Source organism: Lissotriton vulgaris, chromosome 2_1, assembly GCF_964263255.1.
Source record: "Lissotriton vulgaris chromosome 2_1, aLisVul1.2, whole genome shotgun sequence".
Lineage (NCBI taxonomy): Eukaryota > Metazoa > Chordata > Amphibia > Caudata > Salamandridae > Lissotriton > Lissotriton vulgaris.
In genome coordinates, this window is record NC_141687.1 from 1,225,648,928 (window position 1) to 1,225,670,990 (window position 22,063).

General features: G+C 43.7%; 1 protein-coding gene across 1 annotated transcript in view; it reads left to right on the forward strand.

Annotated features, from left to right (window-relative positions):
- ACAD8 (acyl-CoA dehydrogenase family member 8) overlaps positions 1-22,063 on the forward strand; it is a 350,191-nt gene that overhangs the window by 75,100 nt on the left and 253,028 nt on the right. The window contains exon 2 of the mRNA XM_086956943.1: positions 6,084-6,184. Coding sequence (XP_086813069.1) covers positions 6,084-6,184 — 101 coding nt within the window. The remainder of the gene's footprint in view (positions 1-6,083; positions 6,185-22,063) is intronic.

Sequence of the window (22,063 nt, forward strand, 5' to 3'; positions counted from 1 at the left end):
TCCTCTCAAACTTCGTTCTACTTCTCTTTCCAATGCACTACCCTATCTCTCATCCTATACATCTATCAATATATCCTCTACATCCACTCTCTCGTTTATCCCAAACGCCATACCACTACTATGATCCCCAAAATAACCCTTTCTAGACTCTCCCCTACTCTACCCTCCTTGCATCATCTGACACCTCTTTTTACTATACCGATCCCCTAAAACAAACCTTTCTAAACTCTTCCATCTGACTCCTCCGCTCCAAAACCCCTTTTTACTCCTCCAAAAGCCTCCTCCTACTGCTAAGACATAAAAAAAACCTTCACTCTTTTATCCCTCCACTGTGAGAAGTTGGCCTGGTATATGATGTTCACTATTCTAGTGAACACCGTGCACCAGTCCAAACAACCCTTATGGTGATGGTTGTAAAGTCAACCTTATAGACCAGCTATCCTAGTGGTAGCATGGACAAAGCAGTCCTGGGCTAAACTCAAGAGGGCATGTGAAGCCAGCTGTTTTACCATATGTAACCCCTTTAATACCAAATAAAAGGACACCACACAGGATATATATAAAATATATATGTATTTATTTCTAGACAATTCCTCTGAACGCTTTGAGGTCAGAGGCACAAGCACATAACAAGATACTTGATTAAAATACAATAAGTTTCACAAAACACAGTAGAGCCCTAGGGGCATGTTAAACCATATACTAAAATAGTGGTATAAGTACCACTGCTCGGAAAATGAATAGGCCTAGGGCCTGGGGAATCGCTGGGGCTACGCTGTACTACCAAGGGATAGGAAGCAGGAGGCCCACGGGAGGCGTGTGCAGAGTCTTTACTCACACACAAGTTACCATAGAGAATGAAGGGGAACAAAAGAGTTAGAAACTAGTTCTTTTAGGGCACTTCTGACTGGACTCAATGAAAGTTACTTGAAACCTAGACAGTTGGATAGTCCATACCCACAGGAGCACATAACTACATATGGCTAGATATCTGCAAAAACCGTGTAGGTTGAAATATGCTTACTTATGTTAACCACATTGACCGTGTATGCTCCAAATTCTATTTTTAATATCTATTCCAGTTTCACAATCCAAACAACACGTGATCGTCATCATTTTACAGCGTCATCATTGATGAATCAATTTTGCCCAATAAAGAATAAAGATTGGTTCCATAAGTAAGCATATTTCAACCTGCACGGTTTTTGCAGATATCTAGCCATATGTAGTTAACCTAAATTGTAGATATTTCTTCATTACAGTCACTCCTAAATAGAGATCGGATACATCTACCGATTGAAAATACTGTTTTCAAACCTAAAGTAAGTAATATTTCTACCTTACTTCGGATATCCGTGCAATCGGATACCGCATGAAGTAATTCAAATATGAGCAACATTATTTAATAGTATATCTTTAGCCAAGTTACAGATTGAATATACAGAATCTTTGATAGACCATTATGAGCTCACACAAATATTAAAGGAGGCAATTTCCCTTGGTGATGGCTCTTTGGTACAAATGATTCAAAAAAGGGGGTGGTGATGAACAGAGTGTCTGAATTAAGCAGACCACTCTTACCCAGTCAAGAGATCAGGGCTGAATCTATCACCGTTATTTAGCTCACTGCATCACCCCAGTTCAGAACCTGGCTATATGCAAATTAGTCTGACCCAGTGCCTCATGGGAACATGGCAGACCAAACTACCAGGCCAATTCTTCACCGGAAAGGAGACAAGCTTCCGGGGACCGGTTTCTGGCATTTCAGCCGTCGTCGGCCCGGCTTTCTTGAATCCTGGTGGTGCAGTGAGCAAGGGACTCATGTCTGAGTATACCCTGCCACACCTATAGTGGCCAAAAATGATTCAAAAAAGGGGGTGGTGATGAACAGAGTGCCTGAATTAAGCAGACCACTCTTACCCAGTCAAGAGATCAGGGCTGAATCCATCACCGTTATTTAGCTCACTGCATCACCCCAGTTCAGAACCTGGCTATATGCAAATTAGTCTGACCCAGTGCCTCATGGGAACATGGCAGACCAAACTACCAAGCCAATTCTTCACCGGAAAGAAGACAAGCTTCCGGGGACCGGTTTCTGGCATTTCAGCCGTCGTCGGCCCGGCTTTCTTGAATCCTGGTGGTGCAGTGAGCAAGGGACTCATGTCTGAGTATACCCTGCACTGGGCCAGGGTCAGACTAATTTGCATATAGCCAAGTTCTGAGCTGGGATGGTGCAGTGAGCTAAAAAACGGTGATGGATCAAGCCCTGATCCTTGGACTGGGTAAGAGTGGTCTGCTTAATTCAGACACTCTGTTCATCACCACCCCCTTTTCTGAATCATCTTTGGTACAAAATCACTGAATTTTTCTTTCTTCACACGGGTGCATTTTTTGATTTTAAAAATAAAAATTTGGATTATACAGTGTTGTAATAATATTATACATTGTATTATACAGGGGATTACTGTCAACTCTTTGTCCTGAAGATGGTCTGACGGTTTTATATCCTTGACAGACCGAAACGTCGACTTAAGCATCTTACTCTTCAGAACATTGATTGTTTTAATTATGTATGTATGTATAGGCATTTATATAGCGCACTACTTACCCGGAGGGTCCCAAGGCGCTTCGACCGCTGCGAAACCCTTCCTGGCTTCCCTGAGAGATGGTCCCTTAATGGGTATCTCCAGGGTGAGACCAGGCATCCCCGGCGGTCTGGTGGGGCCGTTAGTGAAGATGAGGCAAGCTAATGCCCAGAGTTGCCGAGTGTGATCGCTGATCAGAGTGGGCACCGAGGCGAGAGAATTATCGAGTCCGCTGACCCTGGTCCAGAAACCTGCCGCGCCGGGAATCGAACCCTGGTCCTGGGCCGTCCTCTGCTCTCGGGTCTGCCGCCTCTAACCAGTGAGCCACTCTACCTCACTGATTGTACAGAGAAGATGTTATTCATAGTTTTGTAAATAGGGGAATCTGATGTAAACCTTGCAAACTATGTGTTGTTGCTTTTTAATTTATCCCTGAAAACTTTTTTATAAATATAAAAAAAATCTTTGAATACTATACTTGCCCCGTGTACTATAATTTTCAAACTGTTACATTTACTGTTGTGATTTACTCAGTTGTCCACTACTATTGAGAGTGTGATTCCTAAAACTTTGTCTAAATAATTACAACAAAGTACCAAGAAACCAAATCCCTTGTAGGCCACTTGTTTTATATAACTTCATTGCCCAAGCCTGCAAGGGTATATTGGGTTCCCACTCTGTATTGAAAACTAATACACAAGAGCCTGTCTGGGGTGGTGCTAGCACCTCCCAAGACAGGAAACCTATTGTCAAAGCCTCCCTCGCTGGTAGGACTCACAGCAGCACGAGGTCAAACTTGTGTCTGTGTGCAGCAGCATCCATTTTGTGATGCTGAGACTCTGGTTAACTTTAACCGGGATTAGTAGGAACAGCATGTCTTCTCCCTGTGGAAGGGTGGAATGCTACCCCTGTCACCAGAACTGGTGAGGGGGTAGTATTCCAAAGCGTATGACACCTTACTCAACATGTTTTGATTAAGCCAAACCAGAGTTAGCATATAACCACGAGGTTCATAATGCACTTAAGAGTATGGTATGGCTATATCCTAGAACAGCTTTAAGGACATGGTTCCGAAAGCTGCAGACAGGCTCAGCTCATGCTAGAGCACCATCTCACATAAAACCAAGCACTCTGCCTCCAGGATTGTTAAGGCCTGCCATAGGAGTTACCTATAGGTGTATATGTGTCTAGATATAAGGTTAGATATTGGAATACTATATCTAAGCAAGGGGTGATTACACGACCTTGCCCCAGCTGAGTTATCAGCCAGTTGTGTCAATGTGAGTGGCCAACCAGGGGTGGCATAATAAATGCTGCAGCCCCTGGTAGGCCTTGGATGCACCTATGCCCTGGGTACCTATAGTACTCTGTACAGGGGCTCATAAGGTGACCCAATGTCCAATTGGAGATGTACCTAAAGTACATGGAGTCCATTTTACAGAGAGAGCAGATAGCCTGGGGCCCTGATTAGCAGGATCCCAGGCCAACTAAGTTGAAAACCAGCTAAACACTAGGCAAACAATCTGGGGTAACCATGGTCGGGTATCCACCTTCCTACATCCACTATCCTTTTCAATCAAAATTAACAGAATAACATGTTCACTGCTCAAATTCCATATTCAACTATACTAATTCACCACTAATCATTTATTGGGTTCCAGAGTAGCGTGCTACTCGCCAATAAAGCGTCCCAACACCCCATCAGGGTTACAGACACTATATAAATGCAAACGTTTTCCCTTTTCTACCCCTCCCTTGCCCTTCTCAATCCAAATAACTGACTAACATATCCACCACTAAAATTACTTTCATGTTTCACTATACTAATTCAACACTAATCCTGATGGGTTCCAGAGTAGCGTGCTACTTGCGCTTCAAAACCCCATCAGGGGAAGCAAGTGCTATATAAATACAAACCTCTTTCCCTCTTCTATCCCGCCACCTACCCTTCTCTACCCAAATAACTGAATAACATATCCACTACTCAAATTACTTCGTATTTTACTATACTAATTTTCAACACTAATCCTTTATGGGTTCCGAAGTGGTGTGCTACTCACCAGAAATTCGCTTCAACACCGATCAGGGGTAACAAGTGCTATATGAATACAAATCTTTCTTTCCTTTTTATCCCTCCGCTATCCTTCTCACTCCAAATAACTGACTAATATCCACCACTGAAATTACTTCATATTTCACCATATTAATTCACTACAAATCCTTTATGGGCTTCCTGAATATCGTGCGACAACAAGCGCTATATAAATAAAAACCTTTTTCCTCCTCTATCATTCTGCTATCATTCCAAATCCAAATAACTGACTAACCTATCCACCACTTAAAATGTAATTGCATGTTTCACTGTACTAATTCAACACTAATCCTCTATGGGTCCCGGAGTAGCGTGCAACTCACCGAAAAAGCACTTCAGCGCCTCGTCTGGGGTAGTAAGCGCTATATAAATGCAATTACAATACAATACAATACAATTATCCACCAGGTGGCCTTTCTCATTGTTTAATTTAATTTTTTGTTGTTTATTCTGTTCTACCTCAAGTTAACAAGTTCTGCTTTTCAATTACTTTATCTTTACTTCCCTGGAAAACCACAATTTGAATACTCTTTTACACATAAATAGCTTTTTTTCTTTTTACCTCTTCAATTGACTTGTGATGTATGTTTTTGTAGATGTCCTTTTTTCCAAATAATACAAAGAAATTAATAGTAGGAGGAAGGCAAAAAAGAAATCAGTTGGTTCTTTTGAACATGTACAGCTTCTATTGTTCCTAACTTATATTTGGAGACTGTCGAGAGGGATGCGGGGAGAGATATAGTTGCATGAATTTAGGCTGAATTAAGGCAGCATAATGCAGAGTAAAGTGTGGTTAGAATATCATTGTGGTGAGGCTTAACCGGGACAATGATTTGGGACAAAGAAGTGGGAAATCAGTTTTGTTAATCGGGTATGTTGAGCATTTTATGAAGACACCAACATGCCGATTTGTGATCAGCGGTTGGTCTTGAAAACCATTAACAAATGTTATCAAACAGAGTTGACTAAATAATGTGCTTCCTGGTGGAGTGGGATCATGTCCTTCTTACCCTGGTGTTAGATAATCCCTCCCTCCCAAGAAAATGTTTTGGTTCGATTACTCCTTGATCTTTGATGGGAGCAACAAACTTGACTTTGTAACCTTCTGTGGGTTAATTGGCAAGTTGTCGTTTCTGTGTTCACTCATTTGTAAATTGGGGGCAAAAGCAGTGTTAGATAAGGATGCTGTAATCTTGGGATCAGGGTGAGAATAGTTGGAATCATTTAGGGCAACCTCTGCAATTAAGGGGTCTTCAGAGAAAGAATCTGTTAATATGACTGTCATATTTGCCATGATTCCCTCAAATATGTATTTCTTGGCTCCTGTTTGCGATAATGACACACCACTGCTTGTGTCTAAATATTTGCCTATGCTGATCCTACTCAAAGATGCTTCTGTTTTACAGCCTCCATTGGTCTTAGTGAGGATCAAAAGGACTTCCAAAAAGTGGCCTTTGATTTTGCTGTGAGAGAGATGGCACCACACATGGCAGAGTGGGACGAGAAGGTAAATGTGGCCCGAGACCTACCTGTGAAGATTTAAAGAATTTTTAATTGTCATTAGACTAATAAAGAACTAAGGTACAATGTATTTACAGTCCTTTGAAGAGAATCTAAATGTCAGTTCATTTTCTTAAATAACTCCATATACTTTTGGCAAATGTGGATATTATATATCCAAAAGTAATACTTATACAATGATCTTTGTATAGAACAGTTATAGAGTGGCGTTTCTTCCATACTTTGTTTTTAAAATAAATGTAAATATTGTACATGATCATTCTTTGATATTGTTAAGTAATGTACATATTGTACCTTGAGTTTATGTTAAACACATATTCTGCTCATGGTATTATGGTGTATTTGTAACCATCTTCCTACTTTTAACAATTTTAACCCCTTCCCCGATGGGCACATTTCCCCGCTTTGCTGGGGGCGCGCGCACAGCGCCCCCGTGCTCATGACAAGCTCAGCTCATCTCGTCATGCAGCACAGTGCTCGTGTGCTCATGACGAGCTGAGCTCCTCATGACCACACCCATTTCTTTAGAATGTTCGCACAGCAGGGGAATTTGGCCAGCGTGCGAGCATTCTAAAGGTCATGACGAGCTCAGCTCGTCATGAGCACACGAGAACCGTGGCTGAGCTCGACATGAGCTTGGGAGGAGTTAAGAAAAAGTACATTTCAGGACATAGCAGATACTTACAATTTCTGTGCATTCTCTCACCATTTATTGTAGTTTGTAAAACCAAACCGGTATCAATGTCCTGTTTTTTTCACTGTATGTTAGGGCTCAACAGAAGCGTGCTCTCTTTATTGCGTTCTGTAAATACCATGGTTGATAACCTCATAGCTCACTATGCGTTCTTTTTTGGCAGTTTGTTAGCAGTGGGATTTGAATCCCTAGTATACCCACTGTTTTAATTTTCATTATTGATGCCCTCGTACTGTTTTTTAGGTCTCGCATAGCGTCGCGGTGCATGTGCTTCTCGCTCTGGCGAGATCTATTGTTGTCAAGTCAACTAAGGAAGTGGGCTACAAGCTCCGCCTATGCTTCCTATTCGCGCGTGTCACAGTTTATGCTAAAGCCTCACGTTTTATCTATCTAGCGAGGCTTTTTGGTGTCTCCCTTCTGGCTCGCCCCTCGCCTGGATTTTGCACTCGCGGGCTCACACACTTGGATGTGTATCTGTTAACAGTACTAATTTATGCACACAGCTTCCGGGGCAATAGCATGCGCATTTTCGCGGGAGCTTTCCCTTCATTAAGCTGTGGTGTGCGCGCTTTAGCCCTTGCAATTTTCGCATTGTGCAAAATAGCTTTATGGTAGCAGGCTCTATCAGGCTGTTAAATCACATGCTACTGATACATAAACATTAAGAGGTCATTTAAGTCTTTACTCGTGTATTTTATTTCCCTGTCCTTTTTTGTCTGTAAGCGCACCGAGGCCGGCGGGTCTTTTTAGGCGCCTGATACAAACCTCAAACTGGATTCGATTATTTTGCAGAAAGCAGTGTGGACAAGTTAGGTCCCGTTTCTGAAGTGTGGGGTTGCAGGCTAGAGATACGGCTGAAATCCAGGCTTCCCTTACTTCACATGCTGTTTGATCCTCCGCAGATCTCTCCTGTTTATCCTCTTCTCACCCTCCTCAAGCTCACATTGTCAGCGCTTACAAACATGCTGAGTCCCAAGATTAAAGCACTATTTAGAACATCCGAAATTTGCAATATCAGAATCAAACTCTCTACTGCAGCACCACAAGCCAAGGACAATGTGTCAACTTTTAATTAAACAAATGATAGCCGGGTACTGGACACATGGTAAAACTGTCCATATTAAAACTAAATTGTTTACATTAAAGAGGTGGCTATCTGGCTTCAAAGGTAAATTATTAGTGAAGACTGAATAGTGGGTGCATTTTAGACACCGTGTTTCTCCTTGGTGGGCACGTCTTGAATGGGTGGGCACGTCTTAAATGTCTGATCCACACACAGCTCATCTATAGGTTCTCGGGTGGGGTGAAGGTCTACACTGGCTGAGAGGACTGCATGCCCCTGGTGCGGTCACGTGCCCTGCTGCTGCATCTGTGCCCGCGCCTCTGTGCGGTCACTGGCTGGTTAAAGGGCCAGCAGGGAGCGAAGTGTCCTAGCGTCACCGGACTGACATAGCAGCAGCCGGTCAAAACAAGCATTTGCAATGCAATGGGTCTTGCATTTACGCGAGTTTAAGCTATTGGCATTGTAAATGGCAATGCCTTTTATTTATGTTTCAAAATAAAAGGCATTTTTATTTGTATTGTCAAAAGCTCAAACTCGGATAAAAGCTAGACCTATTGCATTGCAAATGCTTGTTTCTGAATGCTGTTTGCATCCGTGCAGATGTTGGTGTATGGTGAATTCTACAGTCTCGTTAACGTAATTGTGGAGCCCTGCATCTGCCTTGGGATTGCAGTGTGTTCTTGGTTATGGCCTAACGTTTGAGTGCTTTGCATAGGTAGCACCCTGCGGCAGAGCGCACTATTATCAGTGTTTTTAGGTCGAAGCCTGCATTACAGGGCATGGCCCTGCTGCAGGCAAAGAGATATTGTGAGCAGGGAATTTCAGTATGGCGTGAAGCCACGCCCCTTTTGTTCATTGGCAGGCCTCTGGAAACGGAGGCCTGCCATTGGAAAAAGCTCCTGTTTAGCAGATTTGTCTGCTCTGGATCCCGCCTCTCGAGGACTCTATGACCTGTCTTACGGTAGCACGACAATATTTTTAGAAATATTGCCTTGGCAACCATGAGGCAGGTCAGGAAGTCCTGGAGAGGCGGGATTCAGTATCCTGTTCCCGCCCCGTTTTTATTGTAGTATGGGCACGAGCCGATTCAGGTCTGTGAACGAGCTTCACAGTGGAACAGCTTGTGCCCGCAAGTAACAATTATCACAGCATGAGACCCCACTTATCACAGCATGTCAACAGGCGCCCCAGGCTGCTGGAGCACTCAACTATAATTAATGTGCAGTTGAGTGCTCCAGCAGTGTGGGGCGCCTCTCTGCATGCTGTGATAATTATCACTTTGGGGCCTCATGCTGTGATAATTAGGGCGGCATGCTCTATTTGCAGCACTGAACATTTTCAAAGAAGGCGAAGCAGCGACATTCATTGGAGACACTCGCCCTCACGCCCTCACTCGCCCTCACACCCACTGACCCCTCACACCCCCTCACTCTCACACACCCTCACCCTCACTCACCCTCTCACCCTCACTCACCCTCACACACCCTCTCGCCCTCACACACCCTCACACCGCCTCACCCTCACACCCCCTCACCCCCTCACACCCCCCTCACACCCCCCACCACCCTCACACCCCCTCATCCTCACCCTCACACCCCCTCACACCCCCTCACCCTCACACACTCTCACCCTCACATACCCTCACACACCCTCACTCACCCTCACACACCCTCACACACCCTCACCCTCACATACCCTCACCCTCACATACCCTCACCCTCACATACCCTCACACACCCTCACTCACCCTCACTCACCCTCACTCACCCTCACACACCCTCACACACCCTCACTCACCCTCACACCCCCTCACCCTCACACCCCCTCACCCTCACACCCCCTCTCTCACACACCCTTACCCCCCACCCTCACACCCCCTCACCCCCCACCCTCACACCCCCTCACCCCCTCTCACCCTCACACACCCTCACTCACACACCCTCACACACCCTGACCCTCGCACCCCTCACCCTCACACACCATCACCCTCAAAAACCCTCACCCCCCTCACTCACCCTCACTCACCCTCACTCACCCTCACTCACCCTCACTCACCCTCACTCACCCTCACTCACCCTCACTCACCCTCACTCACCCTCACTCACCCTCACACACCCTCACACACCCTCACACACCCTCACACACACTCACATACCTGCATAACAAAACATAGCATAGCATAACGAAGCATAGGATCGCAAAACAAAACCTAGCATAACAAAACAAAACAAAACATAGCATAGCATAACAAAACATGGCAAAACAAAACATAGCTGTAACGGGGTAGGGGCGCCTACCTCTCAGGAATGGTGGAACCCTCGCCCTGCTGACCCTCCACCGACTCCTTCTTTTCAGTCAGGACGGTGGGTTGCAGAGCGACGCGACCCGGAAGACTGCGACAGCAACAGCGGCTCCTTTAACTGGACGTTCGTCAGAGAGGAGGAAGACACACCCTCGAGGGACGTCAGAGCCTCCCGATTGGCCAAAAGCAGGGAAGTGACGTTCGTTGGGTGTGCAAGCACCCCGGAGGAGGAGAGACAGGCGGAAGCAAGAGGAATGGAGAACGGAGACGAGACCGACGAAGGCGTGGAGAAAGACAGCCTGGAGGAACATCGCGGAGGAGACGGAGAAGCGGAAGGCGGAGGGAAGCCAGGAGGCCAACGACCCTGCGGACCGCCGTGCCACGCTCCCGAGGGAGGAGTGTGGCTGTCACAGGTACGGCGGCGTTGGGCAGCTTGGTTGGGGAGGCGCAGTGAACGAGTGTAACATAGTGTGAATAGCCCCTGTTCGTTCCTACCCTCTGTTGTTCTCCCGTCCCATCCACTTCCCTCTCCCTCCCTGAACCTACCTTTTTACCCCACCTCACGGGCACCACCCTAGTTCTGTATATAGTCGGAGACACGAGACACTGGGTTTCCCTCACGTACCCCGGTCCCACTGGTGCAACGCCATAGAGGACAAGACACTAACGGCTCCCTTTCTGTTGGTTTCCTTTCATGCACCCGAGCCTGAGGCAGCTGAGAAAACACCGCTTCGAGGAAACACCGGGAAGAACAGGCATTCACCACCCGTTTGAAGAGAACAGAACACCAGCGCCACGGACCCCAGCGTGTTCGCCCGGGAGAGACTAACTCTTAGACAAAGGCTTAACTTCCCCTGGGACATACAACCCCCAGTCAGGGAGGAGGGCTGGGATGGGGGGTGGAATTTGGTGGGGACTAGAGGAGGTAGACCACGTCAAGGTGGCCCCTTGCATGGCTCCCAACTCATCCATCCCTATTATTACCAGCAGCCACTAAATGGCCCATCTAATCCCTTGCATTTCCCTATTGCAAATCGCTTTGATTGTCTGTCATCTACAGATTGGGTGGACTGACATACCCAGGGCTCGCCAGGGGAATGTGGCGTTTTTGCAGATCCAACGCGTCTCCACAAGGATGTTGGCATAGCGGACCCGATAATAGCTAACTTATCCCCCACACCCGGAACTAGCCCGATGATGAGAGCGAGCCGGGGTGCGGGTACATCGATTGCCCTTATCACAGACTTAGCTCTCTGTAAAGTCCTCACTTGGAATGTGGCAGGTCTAAACGCTAAGGCTTTAGACCCAACATGGCAAAGATTCATTAAACAACATCACATCCTAGGACTTCAAGAAACGTGGGATACAACACACAGTTTTTCCCTGGATGGATTCTGCAGCTTTTCTACTCCGGCAGTTCCAGGTGTAAGAGGGAGAGCAAAGGGTGGTTTACTCATCTTGTGTTCCCTGGATCTAGTAGGGGTTTTCAAAAAACTAGATACCGCATTAACAAATGCCCTTGCGGTGGAGTGGACCCTCCCTAACTCAAAGACTTTTTTGCTGATAAATTTTTATAATTCAAAGGAGTCCGCCACTGTAAATGAACATCTGATTTCTCTTTTAAATTTTTTGTCAGCCTATAGACGTGATTGCACTACCCTCCCGGAACTGGTTATTCTGGGGGATTTTAACATTCACCCCTGTGAGGGAGGTTGTTTTAACGATAGATATGGGGGTATACCATCCGAAGCCATTCTTCATTTTGAGCATACCACCGAAGGCGAGTACCTAGAGTACCTACTAGCTAACCTAAACCTCTTCGAATTCGATCAAGGCATTAGTGAGCCCAGAGCCCCAACTTTTGTTGGGAGAGATGCCAACACGGTCATAGATTATATTTTTGTTTCAAATGGGGTCTTGGCAAAGGCACATGAGTATAGCGTGGTTGACCTTATTTCATCGGATCATTATCCTGTCCTCATGACCTTGGATCTAGACTGCTTCCGTACTGGCAGCCCGCCAAGTATGACAGCCCCAAAGAACTTGAAATCTAAAGAGCAGGGAAGGTGCCTGAAATGGGAGATGATTGTTCCAGATGAATTCTTTCACTCGATCGCCCAAGAGTCGGGGCCAGTATGGCAGTGTGTTTGGACCCAACTGCTGAGGGCCCCAAGGTCTTGACCGCTTATGAGGAGATCTGTTCCAGGATCAGCAAGAATTTGGAAAGAAGGTCAGCTGGGCAAGGGAATACAAAGACCCTTAAATGGTTCAACAAGGAATGTTCGAGGATACACAGTGCTCTGCTGAAAGCCATTAAACAAAAACCCAGAGACACGTCATTAGTGGCCAAGCTAAGGAGGGAATACAAAACTATAATCCATAAGCGCAAAACCCAAATTAAGGAGGAAGCTTGGAATAGCCTTTTATCTGTGGATGTGCTGAGAGACAGTAAAAAGTTTTGGGCCATCGTAAATCAGCCCTTTTTTTCTGACAATGGGCCAACGGATTTAGACTGTGTCATAGAGGATAACAGATGGCTAGCCCATTTTGGCAAAATCTATGAGTCTACAGTCCCTGCCACAACCGCCAAAACCCTTGACCATTCCAACTTGGTTATGGATTTCAACACCATGGAAGTCGAAAGGGCGATTAGAGATACCAGCAAACACAAGGCCCCGGGACCCGATTGGGTACCAGCAGATCTCTATATACAGTACCCACAATTCTGGTCAAAAATTTTAACCAACGTTTTTAATGCTATTCCGACAGCTGGCTTCCCACCCTCCTGGTCTACCTCTATAATTGTGCCTATATTCAAGAAAGGGAATAGGGCGGACCCGGCCTGCTATAGACCAATCTCCCTGTTGGACTCTGCCGTTAAGATCTTAGGCAGAGTCATCCTGCACAGAATGGGGGATTGGCTGGAGGAGAGCGGGATCCTTTCAGATTTGCAGTACGGGTTCAGGGCACACAGAGGGACAATTGACCAATGTTTGAACCTCCATCTAATCATTAGCAAATACACTGTGGTGAAGGGGGGGCTTCTTTATTTGGGGTTTATGGACCTATCCTCCGCTTTTGATTTGGTTAATCGCTCAAAATTATGGACCATCTTACGAAATATGGGTTTGGACACTACCTTGGTTAGCTTTTTACATGACCTTCATTCTAATTTGTTTGCGTCTGTTAGGGCATCAAGGGATGGTAGGTGTACAGCAAAGTTTAGATCAGGGAGAGGGGTCAGACAAGGGTGCATCCTGGCCCCTCTTCTCTTTACACTGTACATCAACGCCTTGGGGAAATTTCTGAACCCAGCCACCCTGGACATTCCACGTATGGGGGGGCTACCTATCCCGGTCCTCCTATACGCGGATGACGCTGTCCTTATAGCGCGGACTGGCATAGGTCTCCAAAGACTTTTGGACCATTTCGGCCTTTTCATGGAAGCCCTTGATCTAAAAATTAACACCGTCAAGTCCCATGTTATGGTCGTTGGCTCTCGAAAGAAAAATATGAAGATTAGATCCTTCAGCTCTAACAACTCACCAATTTAGAGGGTGCCCTCCTTTTGTTACCTGGGCGTCACTTTTGACGAGAGAGGAACCTGGAAGCCACAAATGAAACTCAAGGAAAACTGAGTCATTAGATCTACAACAGCACTCCTGAGCTTCTCCAAAAGATTGGGCTCGAAACCTATGGAAGCTATGACCAGGATCTACAGAGCCAAATGTATGGCAATCGCTTCCTACGGGGCAGACATTTGGGGCTATGTTCCAACTCCAGGCATACAAATTGCTGAAAACAACTTCATACGGGCTCTGCTGACCCTTCCGAAATCTTCTCCCACACATTCAACCCATAATGAAATAGGCATGGGTTATGTCTCTGATTTTCTAAAAATGTCCCCAGTACTTTGCTGGATTAAAACCTGGACAAATGAAGAAATCAGCTTGAATCACTGCATCCTTAAAGATTGTATATCTCTGGACAAAGCTCATACTATTCCGTGGCTGGCATATGTTAGAGCGGCATGTGCGAGGCTAGGGCGTCCGGAAATGTACTCTCTACCGCAACACCTTAAAAAAGAGGACGCAAAGTGGGTGAAGCAGCACTTTCGGACTCTGTTGGAATGCGAAAGAGAATCGGCTGAACTTAGCAAACCTACGGTCAGATTACTTTTTCAACTTTCCACAACCACAGCTATGGAATCCTATTTAAAATATGTCACAAAGCCCTACCATCGCTTTCTGCTCATAAGGTTTAGATTTAATTTGATCCATCTTATTCTTGGCACGCACACAGAATGGGGTACACCAGAAAATTTTCCCCCTTGCACATGTGACTGTTTTTCAACACAGGACACTTTGCACTTGGTCATGTTCTGTGAGCACTACCTGGTGCCGCGAAAAAAATTCCTTGTTCCCATCTTGAAACCTCTGAATTTCGTTCAGGTACGGCCAGCATTACTATACCTTCAGATGCTGAACTCAGTGCCGGTTGCATATGGCGTAGCTTGTTTTTTAGTAGCAGCCGCCAGACAGAAAAAACGAAGAGCTGCCGCACCACTAAATCATCAAATTTGACTTCCTATATAAACTCTGGCGAGAATGTCTTTTATATGCTGATATAGGTGTTCCCCATATCTATCAAATCCCTTTTTCTTAATGAATGTGCCCTTTTTTGTTTTTAGAAGGAGTAGCAATCAATTCTTTTTCATCTGTTTAATTGTTTTTTAAATCTGATATTATGTATCATGTACTGCTTTTATGGTTTTAATTAACCGAATAAAGTTTTCTGACTGACTGACTGACTAACTCTTAGAAATAGAAAGACGTTGATGTCCAAACCTGCAAGAGCGATAAAAATAAAGCCCTCTTTAACCCCATTACTTGGTGTCACGGTCGTCCCTACTCCCACGCCTACAATAGCATAACAAAACAAAACATAGCATAGTAAAACAAAACATAGCATAGTAAAAGAAAACATAGCATAGCATAACATAACACAACAAAACAGCATAACATAACAAAACATAGCATAACATAAAACATAGCATATCAAAACATAGCATAACAAAACATAGCAAAACACAACAAAATATAGCATAGCATAACTAAACACAACAAAACATAGCATACACAACAAAACACAGCCTAAAGTTATCACCTAAGTTAAACTTTCTCAACACTTCCTCTAGATATACCCAGTTTACCCTATCGAAAGCTTTTGTAGCATCAAGGGTAAAAACTGCTAAGGGTAGAGATGCTAATGTGGCCATGTCTATTGCTCCGATAAGGTCGTAAGTTAATTCGTAGAGTTGCCTTCCTTTTACAAATCCCTTTTGGTCCACATGCAGAATGTTGTTTGCAACTTCCCCCAATCTATTTGCAAGGACCGATGTAAAGAGTTTATAATCTGTGCTAAGAATTGAGATCGGCCTGTATGACCCACAGCTAGTTGTAGGTTTACCCGGTTTTAAAATCAAGGTTATGGAGGCCCTATCCCAGGATGCAGGAGGTAAGGCACCATCGACTAGGATACTGTTAAACGGGTCTGTTAGATGGGCAAGAATTATGGGGCACAAACTTTTATATATTTCGGAGGGTAGCCCATCGGGACCTGCAGCTTTATTTTTTTTACTTTTAGAGATGGCAAGGTTTACTTCCTCCTGTGTAAAAGGGCGATTTAAGGCAATCCTTTGTTCTAAATTTACGGTCGGAAGAGATATACCAGTTAGCCAGTCACTTGCTTGACTAGGTTGTACCCTCTTATCCTCTTGATATATTTCCGTGAAGAAACTTTTAAAAGCTCCACTGATTTCCTCATCTGTAAAGTATAGAACTCCATCCTTACAAATGGAACTAACATTGTTTCGGACCCTATCTGTCTTAGCCTTCCAGGCCAGGAGCTTCCCGGCACCTTCCCCATATTCAAAGTGGGCCAACTTACTAGCCTCCCATCTCTCTAAGACCCGAGCATTTAGAACTGAGGAGAGATCTCCTTTCAAGACCTTTAATCTATCTTGCAACTCCGCTAAGGGGGACCCTAGGCTTAGATCAATCTCTTCTTGAAGTCCTGCGATCCCTAATTCAAGCGAGGCTCACCCTCACTCACCCTCACTCACCCTCACTCACCCTCACTCACCCTCACTCACCCTCACTCACCCTCACTCACACTCACACATCCTCACATACCCTCACATACCTGCATAACAAAACATAGCATAGCATAACGAAGCATAGGATCGCAAAACAAAACCTAGCATAACAAAACAAAACATAGCATAGCATAACAAAACATGGCAAAACAAAACCTAGCATAACAAAACAAAACATAGCATAGCATAACAAAACAAAGCTTAGCATAACAAAACATAGTATAACAAAGCATAGCATAACAAAGCATAGCATAATAAAACACAACTAAACATAGCATAACAAATCATAGCAAAACACAACAAAACATAGCATAGCATAACAAAGCATAGGATAGCAAAACTAAACATAGCATAGCATAACCTAACAACGCATAGGATAGCAAAACAAAACATAGTAAAGCATAACAAAACATAGCATAACATAACAAAACATAGCATAACAAAACAAAACACATAGCAGAACAAAACATAGCATGACATAACAAAGCATAGCATAACATAACTTAAAACAAAGCATAGCATAACACAACCACAAAACACAACAGAACCTAGCATAGCATAACACACAACAAAACATAGCATACATAGCAAAACCTAGCATAGCAAAACAAAACACAACAAAACAGCATAGCATAACAAAATACAACATAGCATAGCATAACAAAACAAAACATAGCATAGGCTAGCAAAACAACGCTTGGCATAGCATAACAAAGCATAGCATAACAAAACATAGCATAGCAAAACAAAGCATAGCATAATAAAACACAACAAAACATAGCATAGCATAACAAAAAATAGCATAACAAAGAATAGCATATCAAAACACAACATAGCATAACAAAACACAACAAAACATAGCATAGCATAACAAAACATAGGATAGCAAAACTAAACGGAGCATAGCATAACAAAGCATAGGATAGCAAAACAAACATAGCATAGCATAACAAAACATTGCATAACATGACAAAACATAGCATAACACATAGCACAACAAAACAGCAAAACACAACAAAACATAGCATAGCTTAACAAAACACAACAAAACATAGCACAGCAAAACAAAACATATAATAGCATAGCAAAACATAGCATATCAAACACAACAAAACATAGCATAGCTTAACAAAACATAGCATAGCAAAACAAAGCATAGCATAATAAAACACAACATATAGCAAAGCATAGCAAAACATAGCATAGCATAACAAAGCATAGCATAACAAAACATAGCATAGCATAGCAAAACATAGCATTATAAAACATAGCATAGCATAACAAAACATAGCATAACAAAACATAGCATAGCATAACAAAACATAGCATAGCAAAACAAAACACAACACAGCATAACAAAACATAAGAAAACACAACACATAGCATAACAAAACATAGCAAACACAACAAAGCATTGCCTAGCATAACAAAACAAAGCATAGGATAGCAAAAAAGCATAGCATAGCATAACAAAACAAAGCATATAATAGCAAAACAAAGCATAGAATAGCAAAACAAAGCATAGAATAGCAAAACAAAACATTGCATAGCATAACAAAACATAGCATAACATAACAAAACATAGCATAGCATAGCAAAACACAACAACACATAGCATAACAAAACATAGCAAAACACAACAAACCATAGCATAGCTTAACAAAACACAACAAAACATAGCATAACAAAACAAAACATATCATAGCCTAGCAAAACATAGCACAGCTTACCAAACACAACAAAACCTAGCATAGCATAACAAAACATAGCATAGCAAAACAAAGCATAACACACACAACCACACACACACAACCACTCACACACAACCACAGCCACACACACAACCGCACACACAACCATCTATCTATTTATCTATCTATCTATCTATCTCTATCTACCTATCTATCTGTCTATCGCCCTCACTCTATCTATCTATCTATCGCCCTCACTCTATCTATCTATCGCCCTCACTCTATCTATCGCCCTCACTCTCAATGTTTCAAGATTTATTACAAATGTCACAAAAAGAGGTTAGTATTTCACTTCTGTTCTTGGATTTTCGTCACAATAAAATACACTGAACATATTCTTCACAAAAGTTATATACAAAAGTTTAAACTATTGCCATTATAAATTACAATAATAATTATTTAAGTTTTAATTATTAAAAAAATTAAAAGCCATTGTTATTTGTAATATCAATACATCTAAGTCACGTGAATACAACACATACTGCATTACAAATGCTATAGGTGTCACAAGTTATAACTATTGGCACTGTAAATGACAAAGCTATTATTTTTGCTATTTTCAAAACCAACACATAAATAAAAAATGTGTCATTTACAATACCAATAGATCAAACTTTCCTAATGCGAGACCTTATGCATTGCAAATGCTTGTTGTTGAAGTAATCCCTTATCCAAGACATTATGTTTTGCTTCTTTGTGTTTGTTTTTCAGTTGCTAAATAGCTGTTCATCCTGAGAATATGAGTAGATGGGGACATCATTGTTTCCTTGTTAGCATGGGTAGTTGTCCCCAAAAAAGGTAGAAAAATATTCTGTTTAATTAAGTAAGTGAAAATACCAATCGGTTTGTTAGATTAAAACTCCTTTAAAATAATCCTATTCTGTACTTGATGGGACTTCTTAAATGTGTAAACTGCAGTTCTGCTTGAAAAATATCTTTGCTGGTACCATCCCTTGATAGGGCACAGGATGAACATCCCCCCCCCCAAAAAAGACAGATACTCCATTCATAAACATTTTGGTACATCATTCATTTCTGCAGAACCTTGAACACACACTTGCACAGATCCATACAGAAAACAACAGTGACATCTCTACTGATGTACTCCTGTTTGCCCAACCCTTGCCACCGAGACCTTTGCCATTGGTCTTAAAAAATAATCTGATTCATTTCTACACCAGAACCTCTAAATCGTTCTAGCCTGGCCATATTCTGACCATGTAACCTTTTTCAGTGTTAATAATTCTATTAGAGATGCATTTCCTGAGAACATTTCTTTCAGCCCTTCCAATTACTCTTTCATAAGGAATCATCACAGCATGCAGATGTGTGGGTATTGTTTTTGAATATTCTCTATGATCTAACCAGGATTTTAGTCGGTGGGTCCTATTCCTGGTTATGAGGCTAAATAGATACAATAATAACACCAACAAAAGAAGTGTATTTAAACAGATGGGCTCCCCTTAAAATTACAGGGTTCTACTCTTTGCATAAAATATCTAAGCAAAAAGGCAAACTGTTGTAAACATGTACACTCTGCGAGTAATGGCAGAATGTCTCAGCAGGGAAGTCTTCCTTAATTATGAAGTATTTCACAACTGATGTCACATTTTGCTTATTTGTTTGTAAGTTATTATCTTCCACCTCAGCTCTGCAACAGTCCAATAACATGCTCTTGTCAATGCCTTCCCAACTGTTCTCAAACTCATGGTTTATATTTCATGATTGAAGTACGGAAATTCATAATATTTATACCACATCTGGTTCTCAAGCTGATTCAGTCATCTGTAAGTGTTCCACAATCTAAGTCAGTGTGCAGGCGGGTAATGTGGATTGGGGAGAGTCACCTTTAGTATTTAGGCCTCCTCAAAAAATAAACCAATTCTTATTTTTAATCTGTTTTCAGATGAGATGAATGTAACATTTTCTAGCGATCATGAAGGAAAGTTAAAATTCTATTGACGTCATGGTGTGAGGATTAAGCTTTTAACTGCTTATTTCTCAGCAGCCAGAACAACTTCAAAAAAGCAACTCCCATCAGCCGCAAGTACAAATAAGCATTTGCAATGCAATAGGTCTCGCATTAGGAAAGTTTGATGTTTTGGTATTGTAAATGATATTCATTTTTATTTATGTTTTTTTAATAGTGAAAGTATAGGAATTAATAGTTTTGTATTTTACAATGCCAATAGTTTTAATTTTTCTAATGTGACACCTTTTGCGATTTTAATACAATATGTGTTGTTTGTATGTGACTTATATGTATTGATATTACAAATAACAATGGCTTCTAATGAAATGTATGAATTCATTTTTAAATAAAAGTTATTGTAATGTATAATGGTAATTGGTAGAATGTTTGCAAATAACTTGGTGGACTTGTATTTGGAGGGTGGGGTTTGATTGTGGTTTTGTTTTTTGAGTCTGTTTGATGGTGTATTTGGAGGGTGTAGTTGGTGTTGGAGGCTGGATTTGGAGGGTGGAGTGCGGAGTGTTGCTGTGGTGGTGCTGAGTAGTTTTGTGGTGGTTCTGAGTTGTGCTGTGGTGGTGCTGTGTGGTGCTGTGGTGGTGCTGAGTGATACTGTGGGGGTTCTGAGTGATAATGTGGTCGTGCTGTGGTGGTGCTGGGTGGTTTTGATTGAATTTGTGGTGGTTGTGTGTGGTGCTGTGGTGGTCCTGAGTGATGCTGTGGTGGTGCTGAGTGGTGCTTTGGTGGTTTTGAGTGAAGCTGTGGTGGTTTTGAGTGTCGCTGTGGTGATTTTGAGTGGTGCTGTGGTGGTCCTGAGTGAAGCTGTGGTGGTGCTGAGTGAAGCTGTGGTGGTGCTGAGTGAAGCTGTGGTGGTGCTGAGTGAAGCTGTGGTGGTGCTGAGTGAAGCTGTGGTGGTGCTGAGTGAAGCTGTGGTGGTGCTGAGTGAAGCTGTGGTGGTGCAGAGTGAAGCTGTGGTGGTGCAGAGTGAAGCTGTGGTGGTGCAGAGTGAAGCTGTGGTGGTGCAGAGTGAAGCTGTGGCGGTGCAGAGTGAAGCTGTGGCGGTGCAGAGTGAAGCTGTGGCGGTGCAGAGTGAAGCTGTGGCGGTGCAGAGTGAAGCTGTGGCGGTGCAGAGTGAAGCTGTGGCGGTGCAGAGTGAAGCTGTGGCGGTGCAGAGTGAAGCTGTGGCGGTGCAGAGTGAAGCTGTGGCGGTGCAGAGTGAAGCTGTGGCGGTGCAGAGTGAAGCTGTGGCGGTGCAGAGTGTAGCTGTGGCGGTGCAGAGTGAAGCTGTGGCGGTGCAGAGTGAAGCTGTGGCGGTGCAGAGTGAAGCTGTGGCGGTGCAGAGTGAAGCTGTGGCGGTGCAGAGTGAAGCTGTGGCGGTGCAGAGTGAAGCTGTGGCGGTGCAGAGTGAAGCTGTGGCGGTGCAGAGTGAAGCTGTGGCGGTGCAGAGTGAAGCTGTGGCGGTTTAGAGTGAAGCTGTGGCGGTTTAGAGTGAAGCTGTGGCGGTTTAGAGTGAAGCTGTGGTGGTGTTGTGGTGGTTCTGGGTGGTGTTGTGGTTCTGGGTGGTGCTGTGGTGGTGCTGAGTGGTGCTGTGGTGGTGCTGAGTGGTGCTGTGGTGGTGCTGATTGATAATGTGGTGGTGCTGATTGATAATGTGGGGTGGTGCTGATTGATAATGTGGGGTTGCGCCGAGTGATGCTGGGGTTGCGCCGAGTGATGCTGGGGTTGCGCCGAGTGATGCTGGGGTTGCGCCGAGTGATGCTGGGGTTGCGCCGAGTGATGCTGGGGTTGCGCCGAGTGATGCTGGGGTTGCGCCGAGTGATGCAGAGGTTGCGCCGAGTGAATCTGGGGTTGCGCCGAGTGATGCTGGGTTTGCAAGGGTAAATGAAATCGGCCTCAGTACAATGGGAGCCGCTCCTCAAGAGTAAGATA